The following is a 25,111-nucleotide window of genomic DNA, read 5'->3' on the forward strand; positions in this document are numbered from 1 at the left end:
CTTCACCTGCATGCAGCCTGTGCTAATGTCTTTTCACTTTCTACTTCTGAACTGTTTTAAAGTCTGTTTTAAAGTAGTAAAGTAGCTCCATTTTGCTTCCCCAATCAAGTCATTCCTGAAGATTATAATTTACCTTTATTTCTCCATTTTTCTGAAATATTAAGTTCATACTTAAAATTACACCATTTAGTATGTAATAGGTATATAAAAAATGTAAGCCTACTCTCCTTCAATTAGATAATGTAATTCCTGAGTTTGGAAACTATATGTTAAACTTCTTTTGAATTATCTGGAAAAAAAATTATGAGCTCACGCTTATTAAATATACTCCCAGGTCAGAAGTTCTGCCAACTATGCAAGAACAACTGCTTAAAAGCAATGTATAACAGTTTCTCTTTCGGAATGCTTTAAACACTTTTAACTAAAATTTCATATAAACGTATCCATCCGTTTTGACTCAACAAGATCGCCAAGTTATTCCTATGGCTGAGTTGATTGAAATCTTTACACTTATTCAGAATTGTCACAAGAAGGGGCAGCCTTCACTGAGACTTCTAGCAATCAGCTCCCAAATTCGGTCCTCAGTAAGGAGCATCCTTATAATCATCCTACGATAAAAGCTTCAAATTTCGCAAACACCTGGGCAGGGTGTGAAACCATCATCTAACAATGCCATTTGCTTACCCGTCAAATAAGGCAGTTGAATAGGGTCTCTGAGCTCACTACCGCTCAGATCTTAGCTCGGGTTCACATCATTAGGCAGCCAATTGAGCCGTCTGGGTGCCGTGCATCCTGGGAGTTGTAGTTTCCGGCTCTTTCCTGCAGACCACAAGCTCCACTGAGCGACTGGAGGACGGTTGCCTGGTGTTATTAGCAAGCGGCAAGTATGGCCGTAGCACGCGCTGATGCGACTTTGCCTCCCGGAGAAGGTAAGGCGATCCCTACCCCAGAATCCCAAAGTTTACTCCAGCCAGCCGAATTAAACAGATGCCTGGTAGAGAGGAGAAGCCTGGGTTTAGAGATGCAGTTCTGGACCAGTTCTTTTGATGCGGAGCTGTGGGCGACGCGCAGGCGCGCTGCCTTCTGGGAGTTGTAGTCCCGGTGCGCTGTCCCGCTCCGCAGCGGCGCGGCGAGGGCTGTACTGGGGACTTCAGTTCCCAGGAGCCTTCGCGACGCCAGTCGGCCGCGTCCCGCGCTCCCAAGCCTGGCTGGGCGGTGGGCTTCGGGTTGCTGTGACCTTTCTTAAACGTTTACTTTGAATTCGGGAATGCCTAAAGGGAATTGGCAGGATCTATCTGTTTTGCTTCACGTGTCCGTGTTCTCCCTCGGTTCTAAGAACGTTCAGGAAACATTTCCTCAGACTCTTCTCCGTAGACTGACTTAGAACCCTTGGAAATGGCCACTGGCCGTGATAAAAATCTAGGGGTGATCCAGAGCCCACAGTTCTCTACCCCTCGTTCTGCATCCTGGGTCGGGTTTGATCGTTGCTGAGCAGAGCGCAAGGTGTAAGTGCTTTTGTGACCCGGAGATACCCCTGTGGAGTGCCGGACCTGGGCTTCTTTGTTTTGGTTACGGCTCTGAGGCTGGTAGCCACCTTGTGGATTCTTGGCTGGACCGAGATCGAGGCTCGTCTCCACTACTCAGACCCGGGACTGGTTGTCTGGGAGCCGTAAATTCTTGGGGCAGGAGTCGGTAGACGGTTCTAAGAGGTCTATCGCTCTCTTGGAATAGTGTGAGGAGATTGCAGTTTCCTGGGACAGCATACAGCTTTCAACAACATTCCCAGAGGGGCTCAAGACCCCTCACATGCTAAAAGCCTTTAGGTAATAGGAGATGTTGAGATCCGCCGGGAGTGCAATCACGCCTGGTTATTTCCCGCAGTAGTCCTCATCTAGGTAGAAATTTGAAATTGGCAGTTTCTCTGGCCCCGCCCCTTCTGATGGTTGCTTTTCTTAAGAAATCTCCACCTCCATAGCCCACCAAGGCAATTTAACTGACGATAATAGCAGTTAACGGTTATAGAGCGATTTTTTATGAGCCCATTTTCTGAATGCTTTGCTCACCTCATGTGTGTGTGTGTGTGTGTGTGTGTGTGTGTGTGTAACAGCATTTATAAGGCAGGTGTTATAGGATAAATTCCCATTTTACAGAAATAGAAAAAGTGAGCTCAAGAGACATCGGAAACTTGCTTAGGATACCAAAGTGGTTTACTGGTGGAGCCAGGATCTGAATGTCTGTTATGTTACCCTAAAGAGCTTTCCTCAGCATCAGACTAATGTAATAAGTGTATTATTCTATTTTATAGAATTAACTGAACTATGCTTTGATTTTCAAATAGTTTGGGCACTTACAGATAGGCCTATAGTTAGGTTGTAAGCAGGTTGATATTTATCAAACGTTTATTTCCATAAAAAAATGCCACTGTTACTTACGTACAAAATATGGAAGTAATAGCTCATACTTAAATGTGAACAATTTCAAAGGATTATAGAAACTTGAATATCACAAATCTAGTTGTAATTTGATATTTCTGAGGAAAAATTAGTTATTGAATCTGTGGTAATTTAGAACTCAAGATTGCTTTAGCTTTACATTTTTTTAAAAAATTTTATTGATTCTTCTTACTTATATATGACAGTAGAATCCATTTTGATAAAATTATACAAGCATAGGATATATCTTATTCTAATTAGGACTTCATTTTTGTGGATGGGGCACAATAGTGGGAGCTTTAAAATTTTGATGTTTATTATGCTGTAGTATTTTTCTAACTTGTATAGAGGTTTTATTAGTATAATTCCATCCCTCTGCTCAGCTGTCATTTTTTGTGTGTGTGTGTTTTCTAACAAATTTTCTTCTCTTTTCAAGGATCAGTGGTCAATTGGTCAGGGCAGGGACTACAGAAGTTAGGTTCAAATTTACCCTGTGAAGCTGATATTCATACTTTGATTCTGGATAAAAATCAGATTATTAAATTGGAAAATCTAGAGAAATGCAAACGATTAATACAGGTGGGTGTTGCTATCCGTGAAATAGCACTAATTTATTATTAAACAAAATAAAGCAATAAAATAACCTGACAAAAAGTAACTCTGCAGGCCTGGAAAGCGGTAAATGTTGCCTTAAATTTTTACATGACAGTTTCTCTTGAATATGAACACATATGTGCTACATTTAGAATAGACTAGAGAAAGAAGCATTATTAAAGAGAGAAAACATTTTATGTTGGTAAAATACTGTGTTAGATAAACTTTTTAGGGGCTGGGATGGTGGCTCAGTAGAAGAGCGCTTGCCTAGCATGTGTGAGGCACTGGGTTTGATTCTCAGCACCACATATGCATAAATAAAAATAAAGTTCTATCAATGACTAAAAAAATATTTAAAAAAAAAGATAAACTTTTTACCTAATAATGAGAGTAAAGAGTTTATTCAACCATTCATCATCCAAGAAATGTTTATTGGGTCTCTGTCATGTGTCTCTCTATGTTCTAGGTTTTGACTCAGGGCTTACATTCTCAAATTGTTGCTTTGTTAAAAATATCTTTAGAGGCTGGGGCTGTAGCTCAGTGGTAGAGCCGTGCCTTGCATGTGTGAGGCAGTGGGTTTGATCCTCAGCACCACATAAAAATAAAGATATTGAGTCCATTTACAACTAAAAAAATATTTTAAAAAAAGGTCTTTAGTGATTGAAGGAGGTCTAATCACTCAGTTGTACCTGTGTTTTCTGTTGCTTAGGAACAACAACAAAAAACTAATACTGCAAATAATAGATTTAGATGATATATGTGAAAGGTACAAATTGGGTTTGTGTGTTTTAAACCACTGTAATGTGAAAATAATATACATATGTATACACATATAGACACATATAAACACACACACACACACACACACACATATTTGTTTGTTCCTGGGAATAATGATAATAATGTTTCCTTTCTACAGTTGTCAGTGGCTAATAATCGGCTTGTTCGGATGATGGGTGTGGCCAAACTGACCCAATTGCGAGTATTAAATTTGCCTCATAATAGTATTGGCTATGTGGAAGGGCTAAAGGAACTAGTACATTTGGAATGGCTGAATTTGGCAGGAAATAATCTCAAGGTAAACTGTGTATTTTATTTTAGTAATTAGGTTTTTTACTTTTTTTTTCATTATAGATCTATTTTCTATAAAAAAGAAAAATTGAAGCAGTATAGAAATAAGTAGTTTAAAAAAATGAAATTACTCCCATTCTCCAGGGATAGTGTTTGTCAACATAAAGTTTAAAAAAAATCTCATTTTTAAACACACAAAGCAGTATTCTTGTAAATGGGAACAAGAATCCATATTATATTTAGGAAAAAAGTCAATCAAACAAATAGATTGGTAAGGAGAGGAGAGAGTTTATGTCCTGCTGAATTAAGCGTTAAGTAATATTTAATGGTACAATGGAGAATATACTGTTTTAAAAGTCATGATATCTGGATTCTAATCCTACTTCCACTACTTAGAAACTGTATAATTTTGGTTAAGTTAATAAGTGTTTCTTTGTCGTACTTTTCAGTGGACTAGATTAAATGATAGTAATAGCTGCCTTTTGTTGAACAATTTATGCTAGTTATTCTCCTAGTGCTTTATCTGCTTTAGGTCATTCAATCTCACCACAGCCTACAAGGTAGGTATAGTTATGATGCCAATTGTATAGATGAGGAAATTGAAGCATAGAGAAGTTAAATAACTTGCCTAAAGTCATACATCCAGGAAGTTGTAGAGCCAGGATTTAAATCCAGGCTGTTTGGCTACATTCTAAACTTGTAAACTCTGTATTAATTTTCATGTTATTACGGTTTTTTCAGACTAAATATCTAGGATGGTATGAACTGCTTGCTAGTCCTCTATTCATAGAGGAATTGTGAGAGTGGAAATTTGTAGCATGATAGTTTATTAAATTTTGTTAGCACTCTTCCCCTTTCTCTTGTTCAACTTTGCTGCCCTGCTTCTAATAATAATAAGATATGGTAGGTAACTCTTTCAGCTTCAGGAACTATGGAATAATTTTAATTTTTGATTTTGAGTGCAATAAGTAATGTGATAATTTTCTTGTGATAGGCCATGGAACAAATTAATAGCTGCACAGCTCTACAGCACCTTGATTTATCGGACAATAATATACCCCAGATAGGTGATTTATCCAAATTAATATCCTTGAAGGTAAGCATGTTTTCTGTCATTTCTGAAATTGTATCCCAAATAACAAGAAAATATTATCTGATTACCCTCAAATTAGCTTCCCATATATGAAGAACAGATTGTTTTTATTATGATAAGAATTCTATTAGAGGGCTGGGGATGTGGCTCAAGCGGTAGCGCGCTCGCCTGGTATGCATGCGGCCCGGGTTCGATCCTCAGCACCACATACCAACAAAGATGTTGTGTCCGCCGAGAACTAAAAAATAAATATTAAAAATTCTCTCTCTCTCTCTCTCTCTCTCTCTCTCTCTCTCTCTCCCCTCTCTCATTCTCTCTTAAAAAGAAAAAATAAGAATTCTATTAGAGTACCAAAATAAAGTATGGAGTTTTTTATAGTTCTTTTCTTTTTTATCCTATCTTCTCTCTTTCTTTTTATTGTGACAGTCTCAGTGTGTTGCCCAGGCTAGCCTCCAAATTCTGGGCTCAAGCAATCTTTTAACTTCAGTTTTTCAAATGCTGGGGCTATAATAATACCCCACTATGCCTGGCTTTGTTGTTAGTTTCTATGACTGATTTGTTTTATGTGAAAGTGATCATTGTAGCTAAGATTCTTATTTACCATTGTGTGCACATGATAGAATTTCCTTCATGCTCAACCAACAAACATGCTAGTGGTTTTAGTAAAAACACATTAGTAAGGTTGAAAGTAACAAAACCTGAACTTGAGTCTTTTTTGTTTGTTTGTTTGTTTGATATGGGGGTCTTATGTTTTGTTGTGCAGCTCCTGAGCTCAAGTGATTCTCCTGCTTTAGCCTCTTAAGTAGCTGGTGCTAATAGGTGCTTGCAACTTACAGGTGTGCACAATCATGCCTGGCTGAGTTTAGTTTTTTTTTAACACTTAGTGTTGCTATTTTTTTAGTAATAGTTGCTACTTAATTAACAATTAATTTCTCTTTACTTTAAAAGATGAACACTTTTTATTAATTTTTTATTAATTTTATTTTTTTTTAAAGAGAGAGAGAGAGAATTTTAATATTTATTTTTTAGTTTTCGGCGGACACAACATCTTTGTATGTGGTGCTGAGGATCGAACCCCGGCTGCACGCATGCCAGGCGAGCGCACTACCGCTTGAGCCACATCCCCAGCCCCAACACTTTTTAAATAAATATATTTAGTTGTAGAGTGACACAATACCTTTATTTTATTTATTTATTTTTATGTGGTGCTGAGGATCAAACCCAGGGCCTCACATGTGCCAGGCAAATGCTCTACCACTGAGCTATAAACCCAGCCCATAGAATATAGTACTTTTTAATGAAGGGTAATGTATCATGCAATCAACAGATGAAATCACAGCTTTGAAAAACATATGTAGGCCTTTTCTGTATTTTTGATTCATTGGATAGTAGTACTTAGATCAGAATAAACTCATTAAACCTTAGAAGCAATATCTTATCTCTGTGTTTCTTCAAAAATCACTTTTTTTGGGGGGGATGGGGGGGTGGTATACCAGGAATTGAATTCAGGGGCAGTTGACCACTAAACCACATCCCCAGCCTTATTTTATATTTTTTTAGAGACAAGGTCTCACTGAATTGCTTAGCACCTTGCTTTTGCTGAGGCTGGCTTTGAACTTGTGATCCTCCTGCCTCAGCTTCTGGAGCTGCTGGGAGAAATCACTTTTAGCAACAACTATACTAAACACGTTGATGTAGACAGATACTACTCTAATATATACTAAGAGAATTCAAATGAACTAAAGATAATTGAACATTTTAATTTGTTATTGTTTTTTTATGGAATGGAAACTTGATTACCAGATCAGAATCCTGAATATTCAGAGTCTTGTTTTTATTCTTGTTTGTTGTTGACTTAATGTGAATCAGCCTCGTATGCAAAATGCACATTCTGCCTTCCTCTAGCTTTTTTTTTTTTTTTTTTTTTTTTGGTGTGTGTGTGTGGTACTGGCGATTAAACCCAGGGCCTAGGACATGGTAGACAAGCACTGTAGTGCTGAGCTAGTCTGCAACTTTTTATATTTTATTTTACTTTATTTTTTGAGGCAGGACCTTTCTAAGTTGCCTAGACTGGTTTTGAATTTAATGATATTGCCTCAGCCTCCTGAGTTGCTGGGATCATAAGCATGCACCACTGCACCTGGCTTCCTCTAGCTTTTAGTTACCAAAAGAGTGTAGTTGTAACCTATGGGCTATTTTATTTTATTTTATTTTTTTTGCTGTGTTAAGAATTAAATCCCAGGCCTTGTGCATGCCAAGCAAGTGCTTTATCACTGAGATACTCCCTAATCCCTGGTTGATTTTTTTTTTTTTTGGTCTGTTTGTTTGTCTTGTTTTTTATTTTATTTTTTGATATTTGTGGATGGTCAGCATGCCTTTATTTGTTTAGTTTTTTATGTGGTGCTAAGGATTGAACCCAATGCGTCATACATGCTAGGCAAACACTCTGTCACTGAGCTACAGCCGCAGCCCTGTATGATTGTTTTAATAACTTTTTGTTCACTTTTTTCATCCTCTATTTTGGTGTTTTGAAGGAAATGAATGAGAGTATTCAAAATTGCTCTCTGTATTTAATAAGGTAAATCTCATAGTATGCTTGGACAAGTCTTTAACTTGGACAAGTCTTTAACCTTCCCTGAGCTTAAGATGCTGTCATGAAAAGACAAAGTTGGATCAGAATATATCCTAGGTCCCTTTGAAGTATTAATAATCTTTGATTTATGTGCAATGACAAGTATAACAAAATAGATTCCTTTATTCTTGCAAATGCCATTTTAATGTTGTCTGACAATTTATTTGTACTTTATTCATTGGTAATTCATACTGTTTTTACGTTTAAGACCCTGCTTTTACATGGAAATATCATCACCTCGCTTAGAATGGCACCTGCTTATCTACCCAGAAGTCTTGCTATACTGTCTTTGGCAGAAAATGAAATCCGGGACTTAAATGAGGTAAAATTTGAAGATATTCTGTGGGATCCAGGATATTGGAAGGTCCAGGAGATGCATTGGAGAGGTTAGTGAGCTCACTTTTAAACTGTGAGCATCTTGGAAGAAAATCCATCAAGAGGAAACACTTGGCTCTAGATAATTGTTATTTCCCCCCCACCCCACTTTTTCTGCATGTAAGTCCCACATTAAGGTTTAATTTCATTTGTTATACTGCAGCTATCACATTGGGAAGTGATTGGTGATAGAGAGACATCTACATTTCAAGGGTTACTAAGGCACCCTATGTTTTCAAAATAGGAGTATCTCTCCTAGGAAATAGTGCTGATACTTTTTAAGGGAATCTGTGCAGCAAGGACAAATGGTCATATTGTTGCAATTTTGGAAGTCTGTTGCTAATGAAAGAGTATTACTTATTGCTTTTCAGAACAAGAGGTAAATTGTTAAATTCTAAAATGCTGCCAAAGATTTGTAATCAGCGGAAACCCCGTGCTTGACACTGAATAGTCCATTTTGTTCAACAAATATATCCTTTGTTCCAGATCTCTTTTTTGGCATCTTTAACTGAACTGGAGCAGTTGTCGATCATGAACAATCCTTGTGTGATGGCAACACCGTCCATTCCCGGGTTTGACTATCGGCCATATATTGTCAGCTGGTGCTTAAATCTGAGAGTCCTAGATGGATATGTGATTTCTCAGAAGGAAAGGTGAACATGACCTCTTTAATATCACATAAATCATGGAAGACCGAAAAGATTTCTAATGTATTACAGATTAATAAATTGGATATTTCTGAAAATGTTGGTTTAGAAATTAAGAGCATTACTGCAATCACATAGCAGGCTATATGCTGATTATTTAGGATTGTCTCTCCCTTCTGCATAAGAGCAAGAAGACAATGTGAGCCCCAGAAGTTGTGGGTAGTGAGTCTAACTTAGTGCCCAACCTTATAATAATTTAATTTTGAAAAGTTCTTTTGTTAATAAGTTGTTTGGAACTTGAAACAGTTTTGCATAGATAAGAGGTTATAGATATTGTGGAGCATCTTTGATCAATCCCACAAAAGCTTATAACCTATCATGTAATTAAGTGAAATATTAATGATAATATCTTAGAACTTAGGGCTAGTGATGTAGCTTAGTGGTAGAGTGCTTATTTACCATGCACAGGGCCCTGGGTTTGTCCCTAGCAACACATACTCACACCCCACCCCCACCACCACCAACAACAACAACAACAAACAACAAAACAAAACAAATAACAATAAAATTATAACCCAATTACCTTTTATAATTCATGCAGAGAGTTCCAATTTGGAACTAGTAGCAGACATACCAATTGGTCTTTCCCTTCTCATACCTGAGAACTGGCAGAACTGAAACTTTCCCCTCTCTGGCTCATTGATCCTCTCTGTGGCTTGGACTGGGCCCCTGACAAGTGGAATCTTCTGGATACTGGTACAAGATCAGTAGAATCAGCAATTTAGAAGAGTTAAGGAACTAGGATGTGGACAAGAGTCAGGGAATTAGAGGGGATGAGATGAAAGTTACTCTTTTTACCATGCCTCATTTCACTCTTTGCTCTTAGTACATACACACATGCATTCATGAACATAGCACTTACATTCTCCCTCACTTTTTAAAATCCTCTGTACTACAGATAGGTTACTCGAGGGGTTTCCTCATAGAGGATGAGTGGCATATTGTAATGAAATTTCCTTCTTGAAATTTCATGTAGTTGCTGGATAGAGTAGGGAACAGTGAGGAATGGCATCCAGGAACTAAATAGTGGTGATGCTGGTACAGATTAAAAGATATATGTTAGGTCTAGTTTGCTTACAAAATGGGTGGCTTTTCCTTTTTCCTGAAATTAGTGTTGCTCTGAGAAGAAACCTTATTTTGTTTCAAACTGATTGGTTCTAAAATTAGAATGTAGGCTTACTTGAATTATCTTCTGTGGCTCTTCCTTTAGGAGAAAGAAGATATAATTATTGCATTTTTCTATAGTGGCAGCGTTTTCATATCTGAGAAGCATTTTTATATATGGTAAGGTGGACAGAGATAATGACCTTCCATAGTAGCCCAATTTCAACATGGCCAACCTGGTTTCCTTTATGTACCTTCATTTACTCCCCATTTTTCTGAATTATTTTGAAGGAAATCTCAGTTTACATATCATTTCATCTGTGAATATTTCAGTATTTTTCTCTAAAAGAGCTTTTAAAGTGGTAATCACAAAACTAATATTACATCTCAAATAATTAAGGATAATTTTGTAATTACAGATATTCAGTCAAAGCTTACATTTCTAATAGTTTTTCTATTTTTTTAAATTTATTTATTTATTTATTTTAAATATTTATTTTTTAGTTCTCGGTGGACACAACATCTTTGTTGGTATGTGGTGCTGAGGATCGAACCCGGGCCGCACGCATGCCAGGCGAGCGCGCTACCGCTTGAGCCACATCCCCAGCCCCTAGTTTTTCTATTTTTTAAAATGGATTTTTTTAAAATAAGATTCAAATAAGGCCATGTTTTGCAATTGGTTTATATTGCTCTTAAATTTCTTTTTTTAGTGTCTTAAAATATCAATTTTATTTGTTTGTTTTTTAAAACACTTTTTTAGTTTTCGATGGGCCTTTATTTATTTACATGCAGTGCTGAGAATTGAACCCAGTGCCTCACCCTTGCTAGGCAAGTACTCTACCACTGAGGCCCAGCCCCAGCTCAATTTATTATTATTACATGCTCCATAGATTGATTGTGCTGATTGGGTGGTTTTCACTTGGGATCATATGTCCCTGCAGTCACATCACATGGGACTAGAGTCATCTGAAGGCTTGACTTGACTGGATGTCCAAGATGACTCCCTTAATCCCTTAAATCTATCTTTGTTTTGTTTTTTTTTTTTTTCTTGGTTGTTGAAGAAATTGAATTATTTGGCCTAAAAAGTTTTCCCACTGTCTGCTCATTTTGCTGGGTATGGTTATTTCCTATGTCTTTAACATGTTCTTCTCTCTTCTGTACTACCTGAAAATTGGTAACTGGATATGAAGATTTGATCAGGTTTAGGTTTTTTGTTTTTTGTTTTTTGTTTTTTATTCTAAGGTAAGACTACTACTTTGTGTCCTCTATTGGATGACATCCAGTGTCTGGTTGTCTCTCATGATTCTGATCAAAGCCTAAAACAATTAATTGATTAACAGTTGTAAAATGGTAAAATTCTAATTCTATCATTCAGTTTTTTATTATGAAAAATCTAGGTTACCCATTGGTATAGTTTGTATAAGAAATGATATTTAATTCTTGCCTTTATTTACCATTTTTAGAAAATGAGTTGGTGGTTTACTGGCATTCTCTGTGACTAGTTTTTTATTTTAAAAATTGTCATTATGAACTAATGGATTTAAATGTTGTTAATGTACAGAAGTACTTCAGTTTGATAAGATGAATGGAGAAAATACCGATTGCTTCTTTGCAAATAATTTAAAAATATTTGGAGTCATTAATTCAACCTATGGAAAATCCTCTAAGTAAGAATAAAGCTTTAAAACATTATTAGAGTAAGAGAAATGAGTCAGAGCATAGATTTTTTTAAAACTTGAATGGATTTATGAAAAATAGCCAATGGCTTTATAAAGGTTAATTAAGAAGGAATGTCATTGTTGCTTAACAATGTATTTTGAACACCCCAGTGTCATCCTCTCTCCTTTATTTCTTTCAATTCCAGTTTAAAAGCTGAGTGGCTATATAGTCAAGGCAAGGGGAGAGCATATCGGCCTGGCCAGCATATCCAGCTTGTTCAGTATCTAGCTACAGTCTGCCCTCTCACTTCTACACTGGGTCTTCAAACTGCAGAGGATGCCAAACTAGAGAAGATTCTGAGTAAGCAGAGGTAAACCCATTTATTTGTGGCAGTTGATGAATTCACAAGTGAAAATACCTCTAAGTCTTTTGTATGGTTAAGCCAGTGTTTTTGGTCTATATCTCCAGGCACTTATGCCCCTTGTCACTGCAGTAGTTCTGAATCACACAAGTGTAGCTTGCTCTGTGGCATCTGTATTACCAATAATTTCCCCTTAATGAGGGAGGAGCCAAGCAATATGAGCTGGGGGAATGGAATTTTTAAAACTATGTACTTGTCAGGGGCTGGGGGTTATAGTTCAGTGTAGTAGACTTCTTGCCTATCTTATTCAGTCTCTAGCACCTCAAAAAAATGTATTTGACTTTTTAATGTAGGTGTGTCATAGGTTTTTAAAGACTAATATTAAGAAGTATAAAAAAAAGAAGTGTAACTAGAAGCATTTAGTGGTTACTTTATCAGAGATCCTGTATTTAAATATTTCTGTATATGTATACATGTGTATATGAGGCTGTCTATGGAATTTAAAAATGTTTTAACCTTTTTTTTTTGTAGTGTTTCCAAATAAGACTATAATTTGCCAGTGATTAATGGTTCCTGCTTTGTAAACTTATAAACTTCTACTTTTTTGACATTGTTACCTAGGAAGAATAAGAGCTTTCTCTTTTGTTTTATGCTGGATAACATCAGATGTTTTGATTTTTAGGTTTCACCAGAGACAGTTGATGAATCAAAGCCAAAATGAAGAGATGTCTCCTCTTGCTCCTATTGAAACAAGGGTACCCCTTGTACCTGAGCATTCAAGCCCTGTTCAAGATTACCAGATAGTCCAGGAAAGTGGTAAGAAATTAATTTATTTCTATTCACTTTTCTTCAGGTCATTTGATTTATTTGGTATCATAATATAGAATAAGTACATATTTTATAATTTCTTGTTTAACTTCACTGATCATTTGGATCTGCTATTTTATAAATGTATATATGTGTGTGTGTGTGTGTGTGTGTGTGTGTGTGTGTGTGTGTGTGTCTGTATGTACATTATAATTATTGCCTCTAATTTTAAAAAACATTTCAAGGACTATTAACCTTTTGTATGGACTTTGAGGCATTGAGTATTATGATTATTACAAAAATTCATATTCTTAATAATGTTTGATTTGATGTTTTAGGTATATTGGAGAAAATCACTGAAGGCATTTTATTGTATTTTATTATATTTCAAGGAATAGATTTCTTTAAAAGCATACAACTAACAAAACAATTTAATGATTTAAATGATACTCTGTTGATTCTTCTAGAACCTGTCATCCAAGTGAATTCTTGGGTTGGGATAAGCAGTAATGATGATCAATTATATGCTGTTAAGAATAGCTTTCCAGCCTCTACACACACTACAAGATATTCTCGAAATGACCTTCACCTGGAAGACATACAGACAGATGAAGACAAGTTAAACTGTAGTCTTCTCTCTTCAGAGTCTACTTTTATGCCAGTTGCATCAGGACTATCTCCAGTATCACCTACAGTTGAGCTGAGTCTGCAGGGCATTAACCTGGGTCTTGAAGATGATGGTGTTGCAAATGAATCTGTGAAGGAGCTGGAAAACCAAGATTTGGATAAGGAAGAAGAAAAGGCTTTATGGGTTTCAAATGAGGATTCTGTTCAGATGCTGAAAAGTAAGATCAGTTCAGAGATAAATGAAAAAGCTGTGTTATTACCTTGTCCTGCGCCAGCAATAATCAGTGCTATCTTGAAGGATGATAACCAAAATCTTACGTGTGTGTCATCTGGACAAAATGTTTCCCATACAGAGATAGATAGTGAGGAAACTATGTCTCAAACAACTTCAGAGAAATTTCCCTGCAGGATTTTAACCCAAAGATCTGTTGCTTTGGGACAAGATAAATGTACACTTCAGAAATTGAATGAAGCAGCCACAAAGCTTCAGGCCTATTGGCGGGGCTTTTATGCCAGGAACTACAATCCTCAAGCAAAAGAGGTGCGTTATGAAATCCGACTGCGCAGAATGCAGGAGCATATTGTCTGCTTGACTGATGAAGTAAGGAGGTGGGTCAAAAATCTTGTTGGGTGCTGTTTTGTCTGTTTGAAATATTGGTTTCTTTTTTTTTTTAAAGAGAGAGTGAGAGAGGGGAGAGAGAGAGTGAGAGAGGGGGGAGAGAGAGAGAGAGAGAGAATTTTTAATATTTATTTTTTAGTTCTCGGCGGACACAACATCTTTGTTGGTATGTGGTGCTGAGGATCGAACCCGGGCCGCATGCATGCCAGGCAAGCGCGCTACCGCTTGAGCCACATCCCCAGCCCAGAAATATTGGTTTCTTAAGTCATTTGAACACTGTGCTGTTCTGGTCATGACACTTTTCATGCCATGTAGCCACTGTTAGCTTACTTGGTTGTCTTGTAGAATATACAGAAAGCATTTTGAGAGTACAGATTGTCAAATGCATCCTATCCCCTTCAGAGCAATTGCTGCATGGATGCAGTATCACAAAATGTTGAATCAATGTGAGCTATAAAGGCATCTATAATTCTAAACATAAAAAGGTCCAGATGATATAGCAAATTTGGATAAGTAAAAGAGAGAAGATGAGGAAGTGTAGATGACATAGATGTAGAGAAAATAGCAGAGACTTAAAAGGGACTAAAATTTTGCAGTTACAATAGGAATTCTTTCTTTTTTTAAAAATTTATTTATTTATTTTTTTTTAGTCATACATGACAGTAGAATGCATTTTGATAAATAATACATAATGGAATGTACATACATCAATCATATTGTGTATTTCTTTTTTTAATATGCATATATGTTTTAGATGTAGGTAGACACAATACCTTTATTTTTTTTATTTATTTTTTTTTAAAGAGAGAGTGAGAGAGGAGAGAGAGAGAGAGAGAGAGAGAGAGAATTTTTTAATATTCATTTTTCAGTATTTGGCGGACACAACATCTTTGTTGGTATGCGGTGCTGAGGATCGAACCCGGGCCGCACGCATGCCAGGCGAGCGCGCTACCGCTTGAGCCACATCCCCAGCCCCTTTATTTTATTTTTATGTGGTGCTGAGGATCAAACTCAGTGCCTCATGTGTGCAAGGTGAGCACTCTACCATTGAACTACAGTCCCAGCCCTGGAATTATTTCTTTTTTCTTTTTTTTTTTTTTTTAAAGAGAGAGTGAGAGAGGAGAGAGAGAGAGAGAGAATTTTTTTTTTTTTTAAAGAGAGAGTGAGAGAGAGAGAGAGAGAGAGAGAGAATTTTTAATATTTATTTTTTAGTTCTCGGCAGACACAACATCTTTGTTGGTATGTGGTGTTGAGGATCGAACCCGGGCCGCATGCATGCCAGGCGAGCGCGCTACCGCTTGAGCCACATCCCCAGCCCCCCTGGAATTATTTCTTAATTCCATGGCTCATATGATTTACTGACTACCAACCCAAGAAGATTAGGATTTAATTAGCATTGCAGCTAGCAATATTTATTCAAATTATCAGATGGAAAAGGAGAAAGCAGCAAAGGAAACTGAGAAGGGACAGACAACCTGTATGGTAGGAAAACTAGGAGAATAAGTGTCCAATTCCACAGGAGGAAGGTGTTTTAGGAAGGATGAAAAGGGCCTTAGGAAGGAGAGAGAACTAGACAGTAGATTTAGCAGTTGGAGCTTGTTGGTAATTGTATTGGTGACCCTTAAGACTATTCTCAGGTGTTATGATTTGCTAATGTACTTACAGAACTCTGGAATATTCTTTTGTTCATGCTTATGGTTTATTTCAGCAAAAGCATACAGATTAAAACATCAAAGAAAAATGGCACATAGGGCAGAGTGAAGGAGAGGCCAGGTACAAGCTTCCTGTTGTGTTCTCTTGGTTGCGTTGTACAGACAGGGCTTAATTCTCACAGCTATGATGTATGACAACACATACAAACTCTTGTCAAACAAGTATGCTCATTTTGAGTCCTGATGTTCAGTGTTTTTTTTTTTTTTAATATTTTTTTGTAGTTGTAGATGGATACAATACCTTTATTTTATATATTTATCTCTATGAAGTGCTGAGGATCAAACCCAGGGCCTCACACATGCTAGGTAAGCGCTTTACCACTGAGCTACAACCCCAGCCCCCAGGGTTTTTATCTGGGGGTCAGTAACAGGGATCGAGTGTTCATGTGTCTGACCTTAACTACTCAGTCATCAGATTCCTTAGACATCAGACTGATGCACTGTGGCCTAAGTTCCCAGGTGAACAAAACAGGTGTTCACTAGGAATCACATTGTTGGCATAAACTATCTGTTATGACTCAAGACTCCATGAATACAAAGATACTCTTCAGACAGGATATTCCAGTGGCTTAGATTGGAGGTTATCAACCAGGAGCCAATCAGGGGCAGGTTCTGTCTTTGGAACATGCAGGCTTGAATGTGTCAGTCCTGCTGAGTTAAGCCTTTGCTGCACAGTGACTTTCCTACGAGCACCTTTAGTGGTGTAGGAGGATGAAAGCCAGTTTGAAATTGGTTGGATAGTGAATGGGAGGTAAGAAGTTTAAAGAATGAGTATAGCCAACTCTTAGGAAGTGTTTCTTTGAGAGTCGGTGGTGGCTAGAGGAGAATCTGGAGTTAAAGAAGATTCTCTTTTTTTAAAGATGGGAAATACAGAGTGTATTTAGGTGTTGATGAGAATGATTCAGTGAGGGAAAAGCTGATGGTGTGGAAGAAAAAAGGGAGAAGCACAGGATTGAAGTTCTTGGAGTACAATAAGAAGGGATCCTGTGCAAAAGTAGAGGAAGTGGCATGAGGTAGAAGTAGGAGAATGTAAGGTGGTGTGTTTGATGGTGGGAGGATGGGAAAATCCTGTCTGATGTGTGGTCTTTTTTAGTAATATATTAGTTGTGGTCAATATTTGAAAATGAGAAGAGAAGTGAGGGTTGAAATATGAGGTTTGAGATAGTCATCTTAATAGTGAATATATGAGAACTGGATGTTGTGATGCACCCAGCGACTGTGGAGGCTGAGGTAGGAAGATCATGAGTTCAAAACCAGCCTTAGCAAAAGCAAGGTGCTAAGCAACTCAGTGAGACCCTGTCTCTAAATAAGGCTGGGGATGTGGCTCAGTGGTCTAGTGCCCCTGAGTTCAATCCCTGATACCCAAAATAAATAAATAAATAAACAAACAAATAAATAAAAATAAAGGAGGGTAAAGAACCATTTGAAAACAGCAGTGATAAGCAATTTTCTGACATTGATGTACAGAAGGCAAAAATAGCTTCCACTTGAGAAAGTGATAACGTTCTCAAAAGTGGGTCTTCTTTGGCCAAGGAAAAATCCAAAGAGAAATTGAGTGGAAAGGGAGTTTGTGATCATAATTCAGAAGTACCTGATACAGCAGAATGTCTTGAGGGAGCTGGAGAAAGTAGAGAATTGGGCCTGAAGTTCAGAAAAGGGCTAGAGGCATAGCTCAGTGGTAGAGAGTGCTTGTCTCACATGCATAAGACCCTGGATTTGATCCTCAGCTCTGGGGAAAAAAAAAAAAAGTTTGGGTCAAAATGGTAGTGACAGTTGAATAACTGCGGGAATCTTGGTTTGGTATGGAAATGGCAGCAGTGAGGGTTGTGACAAAATTATGGAGATGGCAGCAGTGAGACCAGAGCTAAGACTTCTTAATAAATAAGAGGAGTGATAGATCTCAGAGGTCTGTTGATAGGAAGGAATATGTCAGGGACTAGGGCAAACAGGAAAGTGAAGTTTGATGGGATTAATCCTGCTAGTCTTAGACGAGGGTATTTCAAGGTGTGATCATAAGTGTTTAAGTGTGAGCCTTAACTTTTTGGATGTTTTGAATAACCAGTCCTTTCTGCACCTCCACCCCCTTAATGTATTTGGCTAGGAAATTGAAGGCAGATAAAGAGCCATTTGATATTTTATTTTTTAATTTTTTATAATAGACAATAGTTTATAGAAGAATATCTGAATTTCAGTCACATCTTATTTAGTTTTTACTTTGAGTCATAGTTTAAAACTAAGGTGTCAGTTTAGATATTCTAAAAGTAGGAGAGAATTATTAGATTTATTAATGTCTTTATACTGCATGTGTTTATACTGTAGTTATATTAGGTAGTACAGGTCAAAGCAGCCTTCCTTGATCAAAAATGTATTTTGAATTATTGTAGATTAAGAAAAGAAAGAGATGAAGAACATGTTAAAAAAATTGTGCAAGAAGAGGCTGTCAAATTCCTTTGGAACCAGGTAAACCCCCTTTTATTGTTAAGAAAGAATACTAGATTCATTGAAACAACTATAGAGTAATCATGTATATTAAGTACCCTTTTTTTTTTCTTTTTTATTTTTCTCTGTTTATTTGTTTATTTTTGTGGTGCTGGGGATCAAACCCAGGGCTTTTTACACATGCTACCACTCTGCTGTATCCCCACGCCTAACCACTTTTTCTCAGTTAAGGGTGTATGTAGTTTTGTTCCTTTTGTTTGTTTTTGTACAGGGATTGAAGCCAGAGATGCTTAATTTAAATTAAATGCTGGGGTTGTGACTCAGCATTTAATTTCCTGCTGAGTCACAACCCCAGGCCTTTTTATTTTTGGAGACAGGGTCTCAATAAGTTGCTTAGTACTATAGTGACACAGCCACATCAATGTTTATAGCTCAATTCATAATAGCTAAGCTATGAACCAACCTAGGTATTCTTCAACAGATAATGGATAAAGAAAATGTGATATATATACACAATGGAATAATACTCAATCATAAAGAAAAATGAAATTATGGCATTTGCCAGTAAATGAATGGAACTGGAGGCTATTATGCTAAGTGAAATAAGCCAGTCCCACAAAACCAAAGGCCAAATGTTCTCTGGGTATAAGATGCTAACATACAATAAGGGTGGGAGAGGGAAGAATAGAAGTTCATTGGATCAGACAAAGGAGAAGAAAGGGAAGGGAGGAGGGATGAGAATAGGAAAGACAGTAGAATGAATTAGACATAATTTTCCTATGTTCATATATGAATACACGACCAGTATAACTCCACATCATGTTCCACCACAAGAATGGGAAGTTATACTCCATGTATATATAATATGTCAAAATATATTGTATTATCATGTATACCTAAAAAGAACAAAAATTTAAAAAAGTCACTTAGCGCCTCACTAAGTTATTGAGACTGACCTCAAACTTGTAACTTGGGAGGCTAAGGCAGGAGGATCACAAGTTCAAGATCAACCAACTTAATAAGGCCCTAAGGACTTAGCAAGAACCTGTTTCAAAATAAAATATAAAAAAAAAAAGGTTTGGGGATGTGACTCAATGGTTAAGTGCCCCTGGGTTCAATACCTGATGCCAACAAAAAAAAAAAAAAAAAATAAAGGTCCTATTATCAAGAATTTGGGATTTTTTCGGCATTTTAGGAAGTTACATATACTGTATTTTTAGATAATAATTGAAAACATGACTATATTGATATCTAAAATGAGAATTATGTTAAAGGATCTACTTAAACAAATAGAATCTAACCTGTCTTACTGAATAATTCTTGATGTATATTTTGTACATTATTGAACCCTTTTTCAGCTAGACAGGTACTGTTGTGCTTCTAGTTTTTCTGGTAGAAGCAAGAAAACTGCTTGGCCCATTCACACTGTCCTGGTGAGGGCCTCTTGTTACCAAGGACATGTTCTACTTGTGCTAGCTTCGTTAAGGCTAGGGCTGCTATAGAATGGATAAGTGGGGTTGGGTAGTTTTTAAAATTCCAGTTCTGCTATTTACTAACCTTCATGACTGCTGGAAATAAAAGCTCAGAGAACTGTTTTAAAACTAGCGTGATTTAAATTTTCTTTTTAGTTGTAGATGGAGACAATACCTTTATTTTATTTACTTATATGTGGTGCTAAGGATTGAACCCAGGGCCTAACACATGCTAAGCAATCATTCTACCACGGAGCCACAACCCAAGCCCCCAAACTAGCATGATTTTTATCTTATATAAAACTGTACTCTCTGGTTTATAGGTAAGGTCTCTACAAGCTTGGCAAAAGACAGTGGATCAGCATTTAATTTCCTGGCATACTGATGTTCCTCCTATATCAAGCATTCTGGTACCATCTAAACCTCCATTATTCACCCAAAGTCATGAGCCTTCTTCTGATTCAAATTCTGATTGGTTCATTGCACATGATGAAGTTCGTCAAGAGAAATCTTTACCAGAATTTCCAGACTCTGGTTTTCATTCCTCCCTAACAGAACAAGTTCACCATTTGCAGGATTCTTTGGATTTTGAGAAAAGTTCCACAGAAGGCAGTGAAAGCTCCACAGTGGGGAATTCCACTGATACAGTCAAATATGGCAAAGAGCCAGATGTAGGGGATGTTAGTGAAGATCGTGGTGACTGGAGTAAGGAAAGCTCAAATGATGAGCAGGATAATAATCTGCTTGAACAATATTTAACTTCAGTTCAACAGCTAGAAGATGCTGCTGAGAGGACAAATTTTGATGAAGGGTCAGGAGATAGTAAGCTCCACATAGCTTGTTCTTTGGAAAAGTTAGATGCTTTGTCTGACAGCGCTTCCATAGGTGAGACTCATGGTGTATCTCCTACTTTGCAAAATGAAGTCAGCCAGATGCCAGAGAATTATAAATTAAATGCAGAAGTCCAAGGACAGCAGCCAGAATGTGATTCCACATTTAAGGTATTGCATGTTGACGTTATTATGTAGCATGTCTGGCTTCTAGGGAAGCAGAAATCCAACATTTTCTTAATGTTCTCAGTTACCTTTTTTATTTTTTTTCTTTTTTTGAAGGAGAGCAACCTCTATCCATTTTGTTACTATTTATATAAAATTTGTATTCTTGTCTCACTTTTCAGATTCTAGGTACTAAGCTGAGTCTTAATTTGATTTGCTAGCTTTATATATCTATAATGTACCAAACAATATTTATATTGAAAGCTATATGCACTTTATTTCTCAACAATTGAATTAACAGTGTTTCATTTATGTAATTGTTTCCTTTCAAAAATAAATTAGAATTTTCTAAAGAAAATTGAAAAATTTACCTTAATGATAAATAGAATTTTGGTTCTTTTGTTCTGGGGAAATTAATTATGTATTAAACAATATTTTATAATCAATTTATATCAATATAAATGATAACTGTGAGGGTTGTGAACTATTGAAATTTATCAGTCTACTTAGAATAAGAACATGTTTCCTAAGACCTTTTCTTTTTGAGTCAAAAAAAGCCTTCTAATAAGCAAATTTAGAAAAAGAAAGTAAGATTATAGGATACTTATTTTTGTTTTGTTTTAGAGTGAACCCAGGGCTCCAAGCATGCTAAGCATGAGCTCTATCACTGAGCTATTTCCTATCCTCAAGATTATAGGATTCTTTGACTAAATTGTCTCATGAAAAATTGTAGTTTATGTCATGCATGAGTTTTAACATATAAAGTAAAGTGTTCCATCCGGGATTAAAATCAAGCATACTTAAGAGAGGTAACCTAAAAATATTTCTTTTTGATATGAAGAAAGGAGATACTAAGCTCCATTTACTTGTTAATGATGTCACTGCAAACATTTATCTTTTCATCAAGTGCTTTTTTACCCTGCTGATTGAGAATTAATGTGCCATTACATTGCCAGAAATTAATGTATGTTCATCTCTGTTCCTGCTTATAGTTTTTTATGTATTTCAGCAGAGGGTCCAAGGCCATTCATTTCACTTTTGACCTCTGCCCTATAGTGAAGAATATTTAAAATAAGATTAGTGGTAGAATGTGAATGATTTTTTTTAAAGATTTATTTTCTGTCTACTCTTTGAAAAAAAGTGCCACATTTGAAAGATAATGGTGGTTAAGAAAAAATAAACCTCACCTCACTTTAGTTGTTTAAAAGAATATATGTATGTAACTTCAGGAAGACTTAAGACTGTGTTTTAATGTTGTAGGTAGGTACATCTGTAAATCAAGGATAATTTTTTGGAAGCTTAGTATTTTACTCTTTTAGCACATTCTAATATTATTGGATAACACATATCTAATTTCCCTTAAACTATGGACATATACCTATTTAAAACTATGATAACACTTGAGTGTTCTCTAAGTTTAGGTGCTAAATATGTATTCATAATTCTCTTTAGAGCCATTAGATCCTCTTCTTTGAAATTATATGAAATAAAAACTTCTGATCCTTCAAGAATAAAGTTGAACTGGGTGTAGTGGCTGGCGCATGCCTATAATCCCAGCAGCTCAGGAGGCTGAGACAGGAGACTCTCAAGTTCAAAGCCAGCCTCAGCAACAGCGAGTTGATAAGAAACTTAGTGAGACTCTGTTTCTAAATAAAATACAAAATAGCACTTTGCATGTAGGTCAGTGTTTGATTGTCCCTGAGTTCAGTCCCTGGTACCAAAAAAAAAAAAAGTATTAATAAAATTGAAGATCACATGGTATAGTTTGTTGATAGTTAGAAACATTTGTGTAGTATAGTCAGATGTATTTTTCTCAGTTTATAAATAAACTCAGGTTGAGAAAGCTTGGATTTCATTTTCTGAAATCTAGAATTCCTTGAAAAGGAATTGTTTTCTGTTTCTTATATGCAAAACAGCAATCTTATCTTCAAAAGGATTTTTTTCCCTATGAAGCATGTGTAACATTGACTGCATGTTAAATAAAAATTGAATTTTTACTTTTTGAATAATGCTTATTATCTTTTATGGATGACGAATTTTAATTTCTTCTTAAACATATCATATTTTTCTATTTGTAAAGTGCCTCCTTTGCTGCACATACTTAACTAGAAAAACCAATTTGCACTGCACTTTTACCAAAATACTGCTTCACGGTATGTTGATTTTTCAGAAAGCTTCTGAAATGTCATGCTTCAATATTACTTAAGTAGGTTTCTGCTAACATCTTTTTTTCTCTTTTCTTTTGTTAAGTAAGGGCAAATACAGCTAAATTTATTTTATCATCAGCATGTCACCAGGATTTTCTTTTTTGCCTTTGGTTTGTTTTTCTAGCCCATAAATATTATTCAGAAATTCATTATAATAAATTTGGCAAATTATAATAATTTTTAATATTCTTCTTTGTGTTTTACTTTTTCTAGCATTTAGAAGTATAAGAAAATTAAATAGCCAACTCTCTTAACTAGACAGAGTATGTTGAATGTAGATAGAATGAAAATAATGTAAATTAGAATGTAGGAAAACTGAGGCATAGACTTAATACATTTTGATGGGTTTATAATGTAATTTGAATATCTAAGATATTTGGTTTTAACTCTTATGATGTATTCATTATCTTGACTGAAGAGGGAATAGGTCTGGTAAAATTTGTGAAGTTGAGCTTTCAGCATGGTCATTTGCCACTTTTCTAAACCAGAGAGGTTTTGTTCAGTTGTACTAATTTAATTCACATTAGTTCTCTTGATTTTTGGAAGAGCCTTAGTAAAGTATATTTATATAATACATAAGATTTTCTCATAAAAGGCTGAATTTCATCTTATTTTAGCTTCAGTTTTACAGAACAACAGTTTTATAATTTTAATTCTCCTGGTGGTTCAGAAAGCTTTAATCATGACAGTTGATGATGTTCAATTAGTTTGCTTTTATAAGTTTAATTATAGAAGACATCAAAATATGCATATTTTAGGAAAGTGTTTAGCTACACAATTGTTTGTATAAATGTAAATAACTATTTTTTAATAATGTGAGTGCCATTCTTGAGTGTGTTTTTTCTTTGTTTTGGGTTGTTTAAAATATATAAATACCATCATAATGTATTTTTCTGTTATCTACTAAAAGAGATCTATCTAGTTCGTTCTTTTTTTTTTTTTTTTTTTTTGATACTGAGGATTGTGAATCTTGTGAATGTTATCCCTAGTCCTTTTCATATTTTATTTTGAGACAGGATCTTGCTAAGTTGCCCAGGCTGACTTCAAACTTGTGATTGATCCTCCTGCCACAGTCACTGAGATTGCAGACATGCAGTGTTGTGCCAGCCAAGTTCTACTTTTTGTAAAGATTTTCAGAAGATACAGGCTTTATATGTTATACTATTTCCTGTGGTATGTTTCTTTGTGCAAAGTTTTCAAATTAGATTTATGACATGAATAATATAAATGAGTCTGATCAATTTCCCATTCATAAAAAGAGAATTCATTGTTTAATGTATATTTTATTTTGCCACACCCCTTATTAAAAGGAATTTATTATACTCTAATGTTTTAAATTTTAAATATGTGTGAACACTAATTCTGAAGTGAAACAGAAAGGGTCTGTAAGGAACATTCTAAACTTTTTTTGTTTTGAGAAGGGTCTTGCTATATTCCTAGTTGTCCTTTAACTCCTGGGCTTAAGTGATCATCCTGCTTCAGCCTCTGGAGTAGCTGGGAATACAGGCATCTAAATATTTTATTTTTCTTAAATTTTTTTAAATTGTAGATGGACACAATACCTTTATTTTTATTTATTTATTTTTATGTGGTGCTGAGGATTGAACCTAGGGCCTTCAAATGTTGTGGGGCAGGTCACTTAGAAAACACATCAAGTCCCAGTTTTGTCCAAATTGAAGAATCTTTATTTAGCTGGCCAGCTGGTGACTGCTCTTTGTAGGACCCATAACTGTCTTTGCAAGGAACAGCCCCAAGCCTGAGCATTTTAGGATATTTAAAGTTAAAAATCACATCCGGGTTGACGTAGCTGCAGGCAAGCAGGTACAGAAGCTGAATTGGGCAGTTAGTGAGACAATGCAGTGGGTACATTGGTACTTCCCATGGGACTTTCCAGTTTGGGACAGCAGTAAGCAAGCAGAAGGGAAGGGGGTCAAAATGACCCTAGTTGAGTACAAGTTAGAGAATGGTTACTAACGTCTAGACAATCTCTGACAAGGTACGTTACCAAAGAAACATGGAAAGCAAAGAGAACAATTTCACATAGTATAAGAATTGCTATTTTGTGTTTCCAAGTGTGAAATGCTAGGTAACTATTAATGGGTACAGAGGTGGGGTTTTCCCATGGGAGAAGCATTTCTTTCATGATATGGAGTCTCAGGGTAAAATGGAGTCTGTTTGGTCATTGCCATATAGCCTGGCCCATAA

The 25,111-nt window shown here is 36.1% G+C and overlaps 1 protein-coding gene across 3 annotated transcripts; it reads left to right on the forward strand.

The window, feature by feature from the left end:
* Window positions 1-702: 702 nt before the first annotated feature.
* Window positions 703-24,181, forward strand: CEP97 (centrosomal protein 97). 3 transcript variants are annotated; one of them, XM_081302653.1, is made up of 11 exons: window positions 703-929; window positions 2,869-3,011; window positions 3,946-4,104; window positions 5,092-5,193; window positions 8,031-8,144; window positions 8,684-8,850; window positions 11,873-12,037; window positions 12,711-12,844; window positions 13,303-14,071; window positions 18,178-18,253; window positions 20,028-24,181. In XM_081302653.1, the coding sequence occupies exons 1-11, from the start codon at window positions 887-889 to the stop codon at window positions 20,730-20,732; spliced, it is 2,577 nt and encodes an 858-aa protein (XP_081158779.1). In that variant the 5' UTR covers window positions 703-886; the 3' UTR covers window positions 20,733-24,181. The 3 variants fall into 3 exon arrangements, with proteins under 3 accessions (XP_081158779.1, XP_081158780.1, XP_081158781.1); XM_081302654.1 differs by lacking the exon at window positions 703-929 and adding an exon at window positions 1,024-1,505; XM_081302655.1 differs by lacking the exon at window positions 703-929 and adding an exon at window positions 1,516-2,277.
* Window positions 24,182-25,111: the final 930 nt, after the last annotated feature.

This window comes from Spermophilus citellus (assembly GCF_964194105.1).
Source record: "Spermophilus citellus genome assembly, chromosome: 7".
Taxonomy (NCBI): domain Eukaryota; kingdom Metazoa; phylum Chordata; class Mammalia; order Rodentia; family Sciuridae; genus Spermophilus; species Spermophilus citellus.